Source organism: Gouania willdenowi, chromosome 19 (genome assembly GCF_900634775.1).
Source record: "Gouania willdenowi chromosome 19, fGouWil2.1, whole genome shotgun sequence".
NCBI lineage: Eukaryota > Metazoa > Chordata > Actinopteri > Blenniiformes > Gobiesocidae > Gouania > Gouania willdenowi.
In genome coordinates this window covers 1,428,866-1,447,015 of record NC_041062.1, presented here as the reverse complement: position 1 = coordinate 1,447,015, position 18,150 = coordinate 1,428,866, and the positions used below count along the sequence as shown (strand labels likewise).

Here is an 18,150-nt window from a genome sequence, read left to right as displayed (position 1 = left end):
TTATAAACTCTAAAACTGAGAAAATAACCTCCATTCAATGATGTTTTGGCGTCGTGCATTAGGTTTAATCTGATTGGTCGACTATGATGTGATGCATTTGATTGGTATTTATTTTTATTTATTTGTTTGTTTAAGTTAAACAAGTTACGAAGTTGTAAATACACCAGATTTAGCTAACCGCTAATTTCCATCTGTGTTTGTGTGGTTATTTCATTTTTTTTGTAGTTCACAATGTCCGTTGATCATTTTAAAACAAAAACTAATATATATACTTTGTAACGGTTGGGTGTGGAAATGTAACAAATAACTTTACTTCTTTTAAAATGTACTTTAAGTAAAATTACTGATTTAGAAATATACTTAAAACAGTAAAAGTGCCCATAAAAGCAACTCAATTACAATAACATGAGTACTTAAATTCTGTAAAATTCCCCTCTGCCATTATATGATATGTACAGTCCATTCAGCGTGTGATGATGACGACATGAAGCTACTAACATGTCACATGCAGTTTTCACACCATCAGACTCCTTTATTGGCCCCTCGTATCTTCACACTGTGCCATCATTCATTCTGACAGTGAAATCATTAAACCTGTGATATCCAATTCCTTTTATTTTGACAGCGCATCTCTTTCAGCGAGCTCTGGAGAGCATCTCTTATTAAGACGCTTTCAGTGTTTCATCTCTTTTCAAAGTCTGACCTGAATCTGTACACACGCTCCCAACCATGTTGGCATATTTTTATCATCGTGTATCAAGCCTCTTTAGACACATCACAGTTTTAACTGCACACATCTGAATTGGAGCGCTTAAGACGGAGTATTTGGAGAAATGTGAATAAGCAATTGGAACATTGTTTATTTATAGGAATACAAGTCTCTGCTCAATGTCTTCATGCTTTGGTACTGATTAGAAATAGCTTAAGTTGTTCTTTTTTTTTATTTCAGCTACATTTTCTGCATATTTTACTATTAAAGGAATACTTTCAAATCCACTTTTTCTGTTTTCACTCAGGTGTTCCTCACCTTATAATCACCTTCCCTCGCTATTTAAAGGACAGTTTGGATTGTTGTCCTTTGTTACCCCTTCATGTGACCATTGTTGGGTAAGTTACTTTGAAAAAGCAAATAATTACTCATTTCTAGTTGCTTTAAAACTTAGTTACTGCTTCAACAAAGTAACTAAGTTACATTACTTTTGGATTTTTTATTGTCACAAAAAATAATCAAATATGTATCTGTTATGTTTTATTAAAGCCATTTAAATAAAGGTCAACTACAAATAAAATAATAACTGTCTGAAATGACAGAACATTAACAAGGATGTGAATTATTTAAAGAAATAGCTTGAGATGTTATTTTTATATTGCATTTTTTAAATTTTTATTTCAACTATATTTTCTGCATATTTTACAATTAAAGGAATACTTTCAAATACACTTGGTGTTTCTCACCTCATAATCACCGTCCCTCGCTATTTAAAGGACAGTTTGGACACAGTGGCTACATTGTTGTCCTTTGCTTCTCTTTGTCAAACGAAAGAAATGAAGAATTAATGAAAATATTCTTGCACATTTATTATTGTTAAGGTCAGAGCCAGTTTTGGCTTTTTCTGCCAGTTTTTTCATCAGTAATATTCTTATCTTAGTCTTTGTGCAGCATGTCATTATATAGAATTTTCTGCATAAACTTGTGACAAAATAAAATGTCAATATCTATGATTTCAGAAGCAGTTTGATTTACATTGTCAGCAGCCGTCACACAACAAAGGCTCTCTGCAAAGTGTCAAAATGACTTTTATGTCCAAATACCAAAGTTGTTTTGTTGGGTGTAAATCTTTTCCTCCTTTAAGGTGGTGTCTTCCTCTGGAGGAGCAAAGCTGAGTCCAAAAGGCAAAGCTGGTTAAGAAAACCAACGTTTGGGAGAATGTTTCTGCTTCTGCAAACGACCGTCACAGCGTCCACTAGAGTAAGTTCCTCCTTCATCATGAGGTAGGCGAGGGCGAGTGTTGCTGAACGACTGATTCCTCGTGCACAGTGGACGAGCACCTTCCCTACACGGAAAAAAAAACACCAAAAGGTCTGATTCACAAACACTAAATTAATCATTCACATTTTGGGACATAAGGAAGAAAAATATGGTTTTGTTGAGATCTTTGACATTGATAACACCTGAATGAGTTACAGTGGGTTCTTTAAAATGAAGTCAATAAGTTCAGTTAACACAATTGATTTGGATTCAATTGTTCTTAAATTAATGGTTTTCATTTGTCCAACTTAAAATGAGAAATATTCAGTTTTTCCAACTCAATAATTTGTAAATTACCCTCTGGTGAGAAGTCCGCCTGTGTAACCACTAGACTTACCACTCTGCTTTAATGGCACTGTCGTTTATTGTAAATTACGTTTTGTGGTAACCTTAATTTTAGTCTGCTTGATAACTAGAATTACAATTTTAAGTTGTGAGAAAATAAAGAACCAAACACAAAATCTATTTTTTTTTCTAGAGAGATTGTGGAGAATTTGCACAGCATCATTAGAAACAGAATAGATGCAGGTTCGCTTAAATGAGAAAAGCCTAAATCAGTGGTGGACTGGGAGCACATTATCAGAGACACCATGTAGAAGATGTTATTAAGTCAATGATGCTCAACATTTGTCTTAATTTTAATTATTATTCCCCCAGAAAACCTTAAAAGGGGGAAACTTTTGAAACCATTTCAAAACGTTCTGACACTTTTTTAGACTAGCTTTTTTCTTTGCCAATAACTATTCATTTTTTCCTATTTTTTTTGTCCGTTTTTGCACGTTCTTTTTGACGCTTTTATCCAATTTTTGTCCTTTCTTTAAGTTTTGTTTTTGCCACTTTTCATCCAAATAACAACTTTTGCCCAATAAATACCACTTGTTTCATTTTGTTCCACATTTTTGCCTATTTAAGCTACCGTTTGCCACTGCATACCACCAGGTTCCTCTTTATTTGACTATTTTTGGTTTCTCTTGACTTTTGGCTCATTTTAGTCAAAAAAGACAAAATAGAATTAAATATATAATCTGTCTCAAGGTTCGCTCCAACCACAATGTGTGTAACATATACAATAATGCAAAAATGAGTGACATAATTGATAATGTTGACTGCAAAAATTTGCATTGAAGTGTCGTTTAATGTTGTAAATTCATGATAAAATCAGGCCGGTAGCTGCTTTCTGCAGTACCATACATGAACTGCTGGGCGCAGTGTTGCTTCACCATTTAGAGTGTGAAGAAGAATTGCGTAACAGACGAAAAACCAACCTAAAGTCTCAAAAGTTTGGGACCATTTCAGTGAAAACTTATACTATTAATAACTTGTATTTTTTAAATAAAAAAACAACAACAAATGAATTCATTTATATTGTGTACAGTCACTGCATTTTATAGCACTTAAAATATTTTTTTTTTTTGAGAGAATTTTGGGAAAACTGTAAAAAAAATTTTGTTTAAACTTTAAGTTACTTCAAAAACTGCTGAAATACAGTTTTTAAAGTGTATACCTCCTTTTTGAGTCAGAGCTCCATGAATGAAATTAGACGTCTCAGAGAAGAAATGGCTCAAGTCAAAGTCTTTGCAGTCTGGTGCCTGAACTCCGTGGTACTTGATGTCAGTGTCTTTGTAGAAACATGGCCCTGTGTCAATATGCTGCGGGCCATCTGCAGCATTCACTACATGTGTTATTTCCAGATGGGCTAACAGGGTTTTATCCCTCGCTGTGGCTCTGCAAACGACAGGAAATGATGAGGAGGAACGTTATTTCCAGTGATTTCTCTCGCCCGTGGACAGCTCTGTGAGGCATATGCTCGCCATCGCATCACTGGTGACTCAAATGTACAGATTTTATATTTGCCAGATACAGGAAATGTTTTGCAGCAGCATGGTCTCACAATCTCATCAGCATATTGCAGCATGGGCCCCAACGTGAGAATGTCACTTACGCGTCTCCGATGTAGAGGTTGGGCCAAACCTCGTTGACAGCTCCAGTGGGGCGTCTGTTCTTCAGCAGAAGGTTGAGCAGATCGCAGGTGGGAGGTGTCTGATACTTTGGCTCCTCCTCCGAGCTCATATCTGTATCTTTTCACCTCACTGATGCTGGATAATTAAGATTTACATTTAGATAAGACCCATCGCACAGTGGACGAACATCTTTACCTACTTTAACAAAAACATCTAAACCAGAGACGTCAAATTGATTTAGTTCTGGGGCCAAATATGGATAAGTTTGATCTGAAGTGGGCCACAGAGGTTAATTAGTGCTACTTTGTGTGTCCCAATACCACTTTTTCACTTCCGATACGATACCAATATTGCAGCTTTGAGTTATGGCCAATAACGTATCGATCCGATAACGTATCGATCCGATAACGTATCGATCCGATAACGTATCGATCCGATAACGTATCGATCCGATACGTTATCAGCACAAATCATACATACTTTTATTACTTATTTTGTAGTGTGGAATGTTAGAAAAGCCTTGATCGAGTGATTTTACTCAAACAGAGAACAATAGTTAACAATTCAAGTTCACTTCAGTTATTTTTTACTGTCAGTATATGGTGGGAACAACTGAGGGCGGGGACAAAAACAACAAAAACTTATTGGAGATTTTAGATGCAGTCCATAAAATCCGATATTCGTTTTCTGGCTGATATTGGACCAATATCAATATCGGATTGGGACATCCCTAGTCCAAATTATATAAAAGTACACAATACGTGACAGGTAGTGACTATATTTATTTAGTTTGGGGAAATTTTGTCAAATAATTTGAGGATTGAGCAGGATTTTTGAAAAATTAGGTTTCTTCCATGATCGTGTAACACAAGCATGGTAAAAATATTTGTTTGTGATTTAATATTACCCCCCAATTTCTGCTTAATTTCATAAAAAAAATAAATAAATCTATATACAGTATATCTGAGTTCAAATTTGAGAAAAATTTTAGGAAAAAAATGTCAAACAGAAATTCTTGATATCAAAATGTGGTCATGATCCAAAAAAAGGTTGTGAACAACTGCATTAAATACTGTTTATTTCTACTTGTTTACAAAATGAGATCCTTTAAAATCACTCATTCATTTCATCATTATGATCTATAGTTGAGTTTAAATAGTTTTCTAAGCAAAATGTTGCAGTCAGAAATAGGAGAGAGGGGTACGTTAGCCAAAAAGGTTTGAGAACCACTGCTTTAAAGGGCCGGATTGTGAGTTTGACATGTTCTCTAAACCTTTCTTCTGTAGGTTTGTTTAGTCACCCCTATGTGCCACAGAAATGAGTTTAGATTCAAGCTATAGATAAATATCTCCAACAGTGGATTCTTACATGTGTCCGTGTTGAGCACTAACCTTTGTGCTGTAGCTCGCTCTGTTTTCTAACCAAGCCATGGGGGAGGAGGGCGTGGGTGGGGGTGGGGGTGGGGGGGGTAAATATCAGAAGTGTTTGGAGCGAGACAGCTGAACATACCAGAGCCTAAGCAGAAGTAACACAGTCTATTTTCTCCTCAGTTGACACAGACAGAAGCCATGGCTGCTTGTGTTATGTTGGATTTCGACTGCAGAACGACAGCAGTTTATTGGTTTCAACACGACCAGGCTTTAACGTCAGGGTGTTAATGGAACCAAGCTGTTTGTTTGTAACCAATGGGCAGCATTTCCTCCTAAAAGGAACATCTGATCAATTCAACCGCAATGACTTTAAAATATGTGCATGGAAAAAAAACAAAAATAATAACATAAGAAAACTAGGCAAGACCTGTATGAGCAAGGCGATTACGTATTTGGAAATTGAAAATTGAAAAAATTTGCAAAAATGACAACCTGTATTTGGATTTGTTGACAAGTTTGTTCTTTTTACTAATTAAATTGAAAGTTATATTGCAAGAAAAACAGAAGACTAACCTTGACCTTAAATATGACCTTGAGCAAAGGTCAATAATAACAATAACAATTGTTATTGTTATTTTTGTTATTATTATTATTAGTAGTAAATTATTATTATTTTTCAACCTTAGGGTCGTGACCCCATGTTGGGTCGCCTGAAATGTCTAGTAGTTGATGAAAAATTACTGATTAAAATTATATTTATCATTATTATTATTATTCTTATTGTAGTAGTAGTAATAAATTATTATTCTTTACCACACACAATCTGAAAATGAAAGTATTCTATATGTCAACTCTCAAATAAAATGCAGTATAAAAGTATCCTGGCTGCTCTGTATGTGATACAGTATAACAAACGTGATCAAAAACTAATTCTAGAGAAAAAAATGGCTCTGGGGTCGACAGAAATGAGTGATATAAAATTTGGGGTCACAAGCCGAAAAAAGGTCGGGAACTAGAGGGTAACAAGAAGTTATACTAAGAAACGTTCGTATTACATATTAAGAAGCAGGAAAAAAAAAAAAAAAAAAAAAACTTCCCAATTATGTAAAAATATTTTATTGTTATAACTTCATCCATCGATACCCACAGGTCACACTGTGAACTACTGATATTTACCAACCAGAACCAGAATGAACTGCTGATACAAGACAAGATGATGTCATACTTTCATTGTTTCATTCATGTCATATTTAAAAGCTCCAGAATCACTTAAATCTCAACTTATCAGATATTGATTTCCAAAATACACAGGAACTTCCACATGTTCATTCTTTAAACATATTCAGCTAAACCCAGTGTTTTTATGGAGGATCATTTCATTAATCTTTTCACTACAACTCTAGGTTAAAAATAAAAAACGAACATTTTCATCATTCCTCTGTTTTAAATACACACACTGAGGGTCTAATCTAAGTGTATGAGGGTCCCTGGTAGTGCAGTTTTTTGTCCAGCTCTCTGAGTTGCTCCAGGAAACCATTGTTTGGTGCTACGTTCCTGTTAGCACCGACGGCTTTGAGGGCGTCCACTAATGTCATATTCTCATGGATCATCAGGTAGGCCAGAACCAAGGTTGAGGAGCGGCTGAGACCCATCGCACAGTGGACGAACACTTTACCTTCAGAAAAACAAAAACATCTAAACTCACTTTAGTTCAGAGATGAGTTTGATCTCAAGTGGGCCACAGAGGAGGGGATTGAACCATTTCAGCATTATTTCTATGTGTGTAAAGGCACCGACAATATCCAAGCAATAGGTGACACATAGTGACTATATTTATTTAATTTGGGGAAATATTGTCAAATAATCCGAGGATTGAGCAGGATTTTTGAAAAATTTGATTTCTTTCAAATTTTTAAAGTTATGCAAACATGGGAAAACCTGCAAATATTCAATGAAAATTCAATGAAACTCCACTTGAATAATTGTAAAGTTCTACTTCCAAATTAATCTGTTGAAATATGTTTTTTTCTCAAGTGTATTATTTTTGCATGGATGCCGTTGTTTATGTTTAGATATTGATACAGTGATTTAAAATTACTCCCAATTTCTGCTTTTCTGCTTAAAGGGAACCTGTAATAAAAAAAATATATATCAAAAAATGTGTTTAATATATTACCAATAAACAAATTATGTGCATCTTTTCATTAGGAAAAAAAAAAAAAAAAAACACAACATAAATAGTTCCATTAAAAGTTTCTATTTTTTGAATGTTGCTAAAATTCCTGAGTTTTAATTCCCGTGGAAATTTGTCAGATATTTTACGCCCCTTTGCAACCCTACAGAAATATCTACAACTAAATTATTTGGTCATTTGTTTTCTCAGCCATTTTTACTTTCCCCAGCGGGCCGATTTGGATGTTTTAAAGGGCCGGATTTGGCCCCCGGGCCTTGAGTTTGACACATGCTATAAACCAGTGTTTCTCAAACTTTTTTTGCTCTCGTCCCCCTTTCTCTGATCTTGAAATCCAAGTCCCCCCTTTGTTACAACATTTTGCTTAGAAAACTATTTAAAAACATCTATAGATCATAATGATGAATGAATGAGTGATAAAATAATCTAATTTAGTAAATAAGTGGACATAAACAGTATTTAATGCAGTGGTTCACAACCTTTTTTGGATCGTGACCCCATTTTGATATAAAACATTTCTGGTGACCCTCAAAGACATTTTTTTCTAGAATTAGTTTTTGATCATGTTTTTCGCTGCGTTTTAGTTTAGCTAGATTCACAAAATGAAAGTATAGAAATATAGATGTTTAGGATGTTTTCTTAAAATTAAATTTTTCAGAAATTTCAGGCAACACCACATGGGGTCCTGACCCCAAGGTTGAAAAACACTGATTTAGTGGCTCCTGAATATATTTAGTTATAGTTTTTTATAATTTCTGGGACCAAAACTGATTCTTTCTTTCTTAATTTTCCACTTTCTCTCTCTCTCAAGTACCCCCTGTGGTGCCATCGCGTACTCCCATTTGAGAACCACTGCTCTAAACCTTTCTTCTGTAGGTTTAATTTGTCACCCCAGTGTGAATTTAAAAAAAGGAGTACATTTAACTCCCGAATGAAAGTTACCAACAATGTTACAAGCAGTGTTTGCACACACACAGGACGGTAATCCCTGGTTTCTTATCAAACCCAGGGATTAGGGTGCAGAGGAGCGTGTAATTGAACTGTCTTGGCTTCTGTGTATTTTCTGCCAGGGATTACAGTAGACCCCTCCACACACAGGAAGCCCTGAGCAGCCATTGCAGCATGTGAAGCAAGAGACCTCATCTTATTACTGTCATGTCAGATACCACAGCACAACAGGGCCAGGAACACGCCACTAATATAATTGTGTAATTTCTATGTCCAATAAAAGTGTTGCTTACAAATTACCAGGGCAATCCATTCAAAACCAATTTTCCTGGCTGAGATTTGAGCTTATTAGAAGATTACTGTGGGGAAAGATATTGGCTTGATATGATGTTTATAGTGTTTGATTTGCATTTTAATGAGCAATACAACAGGAGGAGCAGTGTAATGGAAACTGACTGACAAACATTTGTGTTCCTTGCCTGGTGTTACTCGTGATAATGTGTAAAAAAGGATCAGCAACCAAACGGAAGCGTCTCACCTGTGGGCGAGCTCAGTGCGTTCTTGATGAAATTGGCCGCAGGGTAAAAGAAAGGACTGAGGTTAAATGAAGGCATGTCGTGTGCTTCTACTCCATAATACGTGATCCTGGTGTCTCGGTAGAAACTGGGACCTGTGTTCACATTAAACTTTCCATCAGCTGCATTGAGCACATGAGTGATAAGATGAGCCTGGAGGGTCCTCTTGTCTTTGGCTGCATACCTAAACAAACAAATGATAGGAATTAAAGAAGGAAATACAGCGTTTTGATTGTAAAAAATACTATAGTGGTTCTCCAACTTTTCACATACCCTCCATACCCCTTTAGACCTTTAACCTGAAGCCATGTACCCCCTACCGCTGCACACTTAAAAAACATTATGATCTAGAATCAGAATCAGAATCAGCTTTATTGACCAGGTACAGTTTAGAACAATACGAGGAATTTGACTTGGTAGTTGCAGTGAAAGAAGACACATCAACACACCGGGGCAGCCTTTTGCGGCGCCCACATATTTAGGTGAAAAAGGGATCAACAACAGGAGGAGAGGAGGGGTGAGGGGAAAAAAAAAACTGCCAGTTTGAAACTGATTTCCCTAAACAGAGAAAACAGTGTGAAACCAGGAAAAAAAACCGCCTCTGCAAACATAAATGTCAGCATGACACAGTCAAACAACTCGAGACAAGGCACGTGGGAAGGGTTGGGTGGGAGGTTGGCTGGGGGAGGGGGTCTAATGAGTTTTTTCAACCTTGGGGTCGTGACCCCATGTGGGGTCGCCTGGAATTCAAATGGGGTCCCCTGAAATGTTTAATAATTTAAGAAAAAAGATTAAAAATGTGCTTTTATAATGTTTTAATTATTATTATTTTTCCAATTATAACACCACACTCAAAACAATCTTAAACAATAACATTTCTATACTTTCACTTCCTCAAATATAAATCAAGTTAAAATAAAATGCAATATAAAGATATCTGAGCTAGCGCATCTTGTCACTTTTTGCACTAAGCCTGGAGACGACAAACATGATCAAAAGATAATTCTAAAAAGAAAAAAAAAGTCTCTGGAAAATGTGCATATAAAATGAGGTCATGACCTAAAAAAGTTGGGAACCACTGATGTAATGTCACATATAATGTGTCCTGTTGAGGAATAATATATGACAATAATAATAATAATTAAAAAAATCTGTAACCAGTTTATTTATTTTTTATTCATGTTCCTCCTATGACAATTTGAGTACCCCTGGGGGTACCCATACCCCACTTTGGGAACCTAGGATAAAAACCTCTAAATGGACCCTCATAAGGCTTTAATGTTGAAAAATACTGTTATTACAAAGATAAAAGTCCATTTGTGCTGGTGTTGAGGGAAATAAATACATTTTTACTTGACGTTTTATACATAAAGGGTGAAATTACATTGTTATTATTATTATTTTATTGTATTTTGACATGACGCCTGTCATTAGCATGAAAATGAATGAAAATTGGTTGACGTTGGTTCCTGCACTTTTATTTTTTACTGTACATGTGTATGTTGTGTCTATTGTGTGTACTTTCTTTCTTTCTTATTTATTTCTGTTGTGTTATGTTTATATTGCACTATATTTTGGTCCTTTCTTGGTCCACAGAAAACTAAATTAGTTTTTTATGATAACATGAAAATAACATAAAAAAAACCTTGATTATTGCATGTTTTAGATTTGCCACACACAGACTTTTCACTGTGATGCATCATGTATGAAATGCTTTTATCCACTTATTATAAATACCATTGACATACCAATAAAACAAGCAATAAATGAAACTATGATCTCTGCATAAATATGTAGAAATATGATTATTTGTAAGTCATTTTTATGTATTTCATGAATGTGACTACAGTCGTTATAGTGATGCTGGTGCTAAATTACAAAGCATTGGTGCTAATGGGGGTTTTGTGAAGGAAAAAGCATCTGTTCTCACATGTCTCCGATGTAAATCCTGGGCTGAACCTCATCCATGTGGTTACTGCTCCCTTTCTTTGTCCACAGCAGTCTGTGCAGCTCTGAAGCCGGGGGGGTCTGATACCTGCTGCCCCCGCCCTCGGGGCTCATCAGACAGCTCAGACCTCTGGGCCTCTCGGGAAGCTCCACTTCTTCTCTCACAACCTGTCACTCAGAGTGGCATCCGTGTTGTTGGATTGGACCTAAGGTGAGGCTGAATAAAACCTATTGTCTTGTTCAAACTTCACACTTGATGTCAGCCATGAAAAGTCATGCAGTTGAAAAGGAATTTAAATGGTTTCGGGTAAAAGTGAGAGATAAGTGAATATATACAGGTATATACATCCAGTTATCTGGATATATTTGAATACAGTATATGCAGGGCCGGCCCTAGACATCTTAGGGCCCTCAGCGGCAAACTTTTTTATATAATGATAAACATAAATGTTTTATTTACATATAAATGTTAAATTTAAATCCTAAATGTTAAATGTAAATATCAAATCAAAATTTAAATGTTAAATCTAAATGTAAATGCTAAATCTAAATGTTAAATGTAAATCTTAAATGTTAAATATAAATCTTAAATGTTAAATGTAAATGTTAAATGTAAATCTTAAATGTTTAATCTAAATGTAAATCTAAATGTTAAATGTAAAATGTGAATGTAAAATGTGAATGTTAAATCTAAATGTAAATGTTAAATGTAAATCTTAAATGCTAAATCTAAATGTAAATCTAAATGTAAATGTTAAATGTAAATCTTAAATGCTAAATCTAAATGTAAATTTAAATGTAAATGTTAAATGTAAATCTTCAATGTTAAATCTAAATGTAAATGTCAAATGTAAATCTAAATGTTAAATGTAAATCTAAATGTAAAATGTAAAATGTAAATGTTATATGCAAATGTTAAATATTAAATGTTAAATCTAAATCCAAATCTAAATTTTGGGGGCCCCACACTACCAATTATGGACAGTTAAGGAACACAAAAGCAGATACTGTATTCTATTATAAACCAAATTAATGACATGTTTCCCTCTATGAACATGATGGTCATAGTTTACTAACTGCTCCTCAGTGTCAAATATTTAAAATTACATTAAAGCTGGGGTACATGATTTATTTTCTTTAATTAAAAAAAAGAAAGTATTATTAGCATCATATAATATATTGTAAAAGTAATAATTTCTGAAAAAAAATGTGCGTTCGCATGCAGTCTGTGCCTTATAATGAATTATTTTAGTTAATAAAACCCCGGAAGACAAAGTCTTGGCGGTCCCCCCCTCCAGCTCCAATCACAGGATTTAGTGAAAGGAGGGGTGAGGAGAGCCCACGAAGGAGCCTCCTCATTGGCTGCCACGATATTCAGTGAAGCGTGTGCACGGTGCAAACTTGTTTTAACTAACTTTGGACAAGTGGCTGTTTTCCTTCTACACAGGTCATCTAATGTTCCTTTCTCTATTTTATATGCATTCTTTTTTTGTGGTGACGTGTTTTACCGGTAGTGCACGTTTAGCTCTCGTGCACAATTTTGTGCACTTCCGTGAGAGGAGGAGACTGGGAGGGATTGTCAGAGTGGGGGGCGGGATTTACGGTTCAATAAGCCAATAATAATTTATTTGCAGAAGGAATTCCTTCAAATACAATTCCAACTCTGAACTATTGTACAGAGAAGAATCACAAAGAACAAGTTTTAATAACTGTAAAAAAAAAATTTTTCTTTAAAATAAAAAAACAAGTCAAATTAAACATGAATACAAATATGAATAGAAAAAGTAAAAAAACACACATATTGCAACACAATTATTATGAATCTATTGATGAATTTATTAAGTGATAAATAATTGTTTCTAAAAAGGAGCCTCAAAAGAAATGTTGAAAAAGTCTAAATATCCAAATGAAAAAATAGTAATTAGAATATTTACAGATTATTTAACATTACAGCTTATTATCTCCAACAACTTTTTTATTATTATTTTTTTCCTGCTTATGTTTGTTTTTCTTGTTTTTAAAAAGCAAAGTATTGTTTAATATAATATTTCATCATAGGAAATCTGCGTTCCAACTTCATGGTTGATAATAATAATAATAATGATAATGATAATAATAATAGGGACGTTGACAGTGTTTTTTAAGGATGGGAGTGTTAACAAGAAGGAAACAGTTCACTGTGAATAACAGGTTACAGAAGTGTGACGGACAGCCATCGTGGGGGGCCCCTGGTGGCCCCGGGGCCCTAAGCAGTGGTAGGGCCGGCTCTGAATATATGGACCATAATTATGACAATAAATGTACTTCACACTGGAAAGGCCACAGGATCATGTAATTGTAATCTGACCTTTTGCTGCTCTCATTATTTTATCTGCAGTTCTGTTGCACTTCATTTTTCTCTAGAGAATTTATATTCAAGGTTTGTAAATATCTCCAAACAACATCTCACTTTCAGCAGGCATGTACAACCTGTTCATTCAATATTCACAGACGAGGCTTGAGGAGGAATTTTTTTTTTTTTACAACGCAGTTTACATTCGCCCTTTAGAGCAGTGTTTCTCAAATGGAGGTACGTTTACCCCTAGGGATACACAATGACACTACAGGGGGTATTTGAGAGGGAGAGAGGGGGGGAAATTAACAAATGAAAGCATTCAAAATATGGGTTTTTATAACGTTTATGTTTAGTTAAAAATTATAGTTACACTAAAAATGTATACCAGCAAAAAAACACATACAAAATAAGAGAAAAATATACTGAATAATAAAAAGAACAGACAAACAACAAAATACACAAAACAACACACACTAAGAGAGAAAATACTTACTGTTACCAGCGACACACAAAACGACAACAAAGATACACTAAATGAGAGAAAAATAGACAAAAACAATAGAGACACATAGAAAACAACATAAGAAACAACCAAACGCCAACAAAAGCACACACACTGAGATAAAATAATTTAAATGACACAAACAAAACGACAACAAAAACATAAAAAAATAAGAGAAAAACATGTAATAATAAAAAAAGAAGAGAAACAAAAATAAAACTAAAATGATCTTGATTAGAATATTAACTGAAAATACAAGGATCAGTGTTGGTCCCACATCTGGAAGGAGATATCTGTAAATAATAAAAACTATAGAAATAAATACAGTTTATGTTCACTTATTTACAACCTGAGATTCTTTAAAGTGTGTATCATCACTCATTCATTCCATCATTATGATCTATAGTTGTTTTTTTCACATAATTCTGACTAAAATGTTGTAGTCAGACATGAGGGGGGACTTCTATATCTTATATGTCTTCTTAGAAACAATTCCTCTAAATTACACAAAAAATGGTTACAAAATCAATAATTTTTGACTGATGTTAAAATTGTTCCTTTTCCAACTTAAGGTCAAACTGGTCTGTTTTTAGCGCCTGAACTAAGAAGAGTTTGTCATCCCTGCTCTACTGTATACCTGTCTGTGCTGTATATATACAGTATGTGCTCTATTCAGATTACCACCAGTGGGTTTTTAAAAAAAAAAGGTGCTCTGTTTTTACTTGCATTCAAGTTATTAGTTTGCATTTAAAAAAGGAGGAAATTGTGTTTTCTGCACAAGTGCAACATGTGCTTTAGATACCTGGATGCTCCTCTTTCTACACAGTGATCTATAAGCACCAGCCTTGGCCCCTCCCACAGTCAGGGGCAGAGAACTGATTTCCCTGGTGCACATGTTAAGCTGCTTTCATAGCCTCTTCCCTCAGGCTAACCTGTCCTCCCTTCTCCACTTCTGTGTAATTAAAGATGCTATGTAACAGGGAAAGTACCCACAGTTAACATGGAGACCAAGTACAACAGCTCTTTACCTCCGCCAGGTCTTTTCTTGGTGATTTGATGAATTACACTTTAGCCTTTAACTCTTCAGATGTCCTTCATCTAAATGTGTAAATAAATAAATAATCATTTAAAAAACACATATTATGGCGCCATTTGTAAAGTTGCACATGCTAAAATAAACACCTTTTACTTTTTGCATGATTTAGCAAGCAACCATGTTTAAAAATATATGTGAATTTTTTACATGTTACTTTTGACCAGATTTACAGCAATATTTGTGAAATTGTGAGATTTTTTTCTCATAAAAACATGATGTCAATGTTAAATCTAAATGTTAAAACTAAATCTTCAATATTAAATATAAATATAAATGTTAAATATAAATGTTTCGTTTACAAATAAATGTTAAATATAAATCCTAAATGTTAAATGTAAATCTTAAATGTTAAATCTAAATGTAAATGCTAAATGTTAAATGTTCAATGTAAATGTACATTTTAAATGTTGAATCTAAATGTTAAATCAAAACGTTAAATGTAAATCTTAAATGTTGAATCTTAATGTAAATGTTAAATGTTAAATGTTAAATGTAAATGTAAATGTAAATGTGAAATCTAAATGTTAAATGTTAAATGGAAATTGAAATGCTGAATCTAAATCTAAATGTCAAATCTAAATGTTACGGGTGAAACTAAACATTTTGCAAATGTGAAAATTCTCCAGAAGTACCAAAATAAAAGCTCATTAATGCTGGTCAAAAACAATGTAAAAATTAAAATAAAAAAAAATCAGATAAGTTTTTTAAACTTGGTTTGTTGCTAAATGTTGCAAAACGTTGCTGTTTATTTTCGCATGCATTGCACAACTTTACAAATGGCGCCCAGTACACAAACCATGACTTAATGCATTATTGTCCACCACATTTACTTTGGAATTATAAAAGAAAAAGTACTACATAAGACATCCACACAAATAATGTTATTCATTTGATATAAATTAGTAAAATCTAAAGTTTAGTTGACACTTGCCTTAGCTGGAATCACCGCTTTAGTCTCATGGTACAACGTGTCGGCTGACAGCACCAGTGTCTCTCTCTCTCTCTCTGGTAATCTACCCAGCAACCTTTTTTGCTATTTTAACATCTGAATCACTGCCCAAAATAATTCTGGCATCATCTCTGCATTCCTTTAAGGTTACCAGAGTCGCCGGCACAAGAAGAAGCGTCGGACACAGGAAAAGTAGAGCTTTGGTATCACATATTATTAGTTATTGTTCTTACAAATTATTTGTTTTGACATTTAAAAATGTCAAATAGAATATAATATATGAATATAATTTACAAACAACAGTAACACATGTTTGCAGGAAACTAATTTTATTAGTTTTTTCTTAAATAATAAAACAGCCCAACAAAAAAATGAATAAATATTAAAACTGAAACTTATTTTATCATTATTACACATTTGGTCCTTTCTGCTATAGCATTAATTGAGAAGAGGAAGAATGTCATGTCATCGCATAACATAAAAAAGTAACAGTTTTAAAACATTTTATTTAACCCCTTTAATCAAGAAATCCTATATTGTCATAAATAATTATTTAGAGGTAAGAATATTTGATCAGGCAGCAATACTACACTTAATATGAAAAAAAGTCTATGTTGTAATATCATTACTAGCTTTCTATTAATTCAGCTAACTGTGTTTGTGGTTTGATTGGACAATAATTAAAGAAAGTGTCTATTTGTACGGTTGCCGTACGGACAACCCCCGGTGCTATTGGTACAGTTACCTATTGCAACAATTTTAAGGGTTTGGGTTAGAGTTAGGGTTAGGTTTAGTCTTAGTCACGTGACCTAAACTGGCCAAACAGGGGCGCTGCGTACGGATAGAATGTCGGTATATTGATTCGGCAACCGTACGGATATCCACTGCCACAATTAAATGCCACATGTGTTTATTCCCTGTGTTTTCACTTATTGGCTACATGGTGTTTACTCTAAAAACACATGTGTACGCTAACAATTCCATTTCTATCATCATGCATTATCCAATCGTCTGAACGGTTCCTTGATTTCTCATAATAACCCTGAAAAGGAGAAAATTAATGAACCAATGAAGAAAGTTATTCAGTGACTTAAGCTTGGAGATGATTTTGGTCAGTTCAGGTCTTCAAACTTTTTTTTTTATATCACTTTTCTTGAAATAAAGACAGTAAATACATGGTCCTATTGATCTGCTCCAAAAAAACCTTTTCAAGGTGATTAAAAAACAACAGGTAGACGACAATTTTGCCCCTTTTATCCACCGCTATAGGTCAGCGCTAAATACAGATACAGTGGCAGGTTAGCTATCCATTGGAATGGTTTTAATTTAAAACTCCCATAAAAAACACTGTTTCTGAAGTGTAGAGGTATGATAAAAACAACAGGGTAACCATTGATATAGTTAGTTAATGAATGGGAAGGGCTCCCCCAGACTAGCTGTGTTTGGTAAACTGCTTATTGTTAGCATGTTTGTTTGGTGTAACATTGCAAACATCTTGTATGTTCCCAACATGCTAACAGGCTAATGTTAAAATTGACCCCAAAAAAAAAAAAAAAGCATAAAAACTAAAGACAAGAATTTTGTTCCCATATTTCGTTCCATGTTTTCAAACAGAATCAATACGTTATTTAAGATACTTTAGCTCAGAGGAAGGCAGCTTTTATCACAGCAGGGCCACAAAAATGTGTTTGTTTGACCATGTGATCAACATTTAGAATAATGACCAATCTGAGCATTAACACAGGAAAGAACAAAGGGTTTTAATAGTAATTTTGTGTGTTTTTCTGTCATTCTGTGTGTTTGTTGTTGTCTTGCTCGTTTCTGTAGTCTTTTTGTGTATTTTTCCTGTAAAATATATGTTTTTTGGAGTCATAGTGTGTATTGGTGCTGTCATTTTTGTTTTTTTGGAGTAATTTTTGTCTATTTCGTTTTGTTTGTTAGTACTGTGGGTTTGCGAAGTCATTTTTCATGTTAGTCTTGTCTTTTTGTGTAGTTTTCTTGTAATTTTGTTCATTTTCTTGTATTTCTTGTATTTTCTGTGTTTTTCTCTTGTCTTTAATTGTATGTTCCTACAGTGTTGTAATTCTTTGTATTTTTTAATTTATTTTTTTTATGTATTATTGCTTTTATTTTGTGTATTTTTCTGTCATTTTGTATGTTTACATTTGGGGGCCCTATAAAATTAGATCGAGGGCCGCATGTGGCCCCCGGGCCGCCAGTTGCCTATGTCCGTTTTAGCTGAATAAG

At 34.2% G+C, this 18,150-nt stretch overlaps 2 protein-coding genes across 6 annotated transcripts; both read right to left on the bottom strand.

Annotated features, from left to right (window-relative positions):
* Window positions 1-1,557: 1,557 nt before the first annotated feature.
* On the bottom strand, window positions 1,558-17,667 carry LOC114481507 (dual specificity phosphatase DUPD1-like). Of its 5 annotated transcripts, XM_028476396.1 has the most exons (5): window positions 15,886-17,667; window positions 14,887-14,956; window positions 3,972-4,125; window positions 3,534-3,754; window positions 1,558-2,054 (listed from the first exon to the last, which is right to left on the bottom strand). In XM_028476396.1, the coding sequence occupies exons 3-5, from the start codon at window positions 4,097-4,099 to the stop codon at window positions 1,849-1,851; spliced, it is 555 nt and encodes a 184-aa protein (XP_028332197.1). In that variant the 5' UTR covers window positions 4,100-4,125; window positions 14,887-14,956; window positions 15,886-17,667; the 3' UTR covers window positions 1,558-1,848. The 5 variants fall into 5 exon arrangements, with proteins under 5 accessions (XP_028332197.1, XP_028332198.1, XP_028332201.1 ...); XM_028476397.1 differs by lacking the exons at window positions 14,887-14,956; window positions 15,886-17,667 and adding an exon at window positions 9,038-9,169; XM_028476400.1 differs by lacking the exons at window positions 14,887-14,956; window positions 15,886-17,667 and adding an exon at window positions 5,359-5,772.
* On the bottom strand, window positions 6,461-11,192 carry LOC114481508 (dual specificity phosphatase DUPD1-like; the record flags this gene model as incomplete). The annotated part of the gene is made up of 3 exons (XM_028476402.1): window positions 6,461-7,035; window positions 9,038-9,258; window positions 11,005-11,192. Coding segments are annotated over 3 exons (615 nt in total), but the record flags the coding sequence as incomplete, so codon positions are not given.
* Window positions 17,668-18,150: the final 483 nt, after the last annotated feature.

Excerpts from the sequence above, each read along its gene's own strand:
- LOC114481507 (XM_028476396.1), bottom strand. The coding sequence starts at position 4,099 with ATGAGCTCGGAGGAGGAGCCAAAGTATCAGACACCTCCCACCTGCGAT. Across the intron at positions 3,755-3,971 it reads AACCTCTACATCGGAGACGC|AGCCACAGCGAGGGATAAAA; the intron begins GTAAGTGACATT and ends TGTCGTTTGCAG. Across the intron at positions 2,055-3,533 it reads AGCTCTGACTCAAAAAGGAG|GGAAGGTGCTCGTCCACTGT; the intron begins GTATACACTTTA and ends TTTTCCGTGTAG.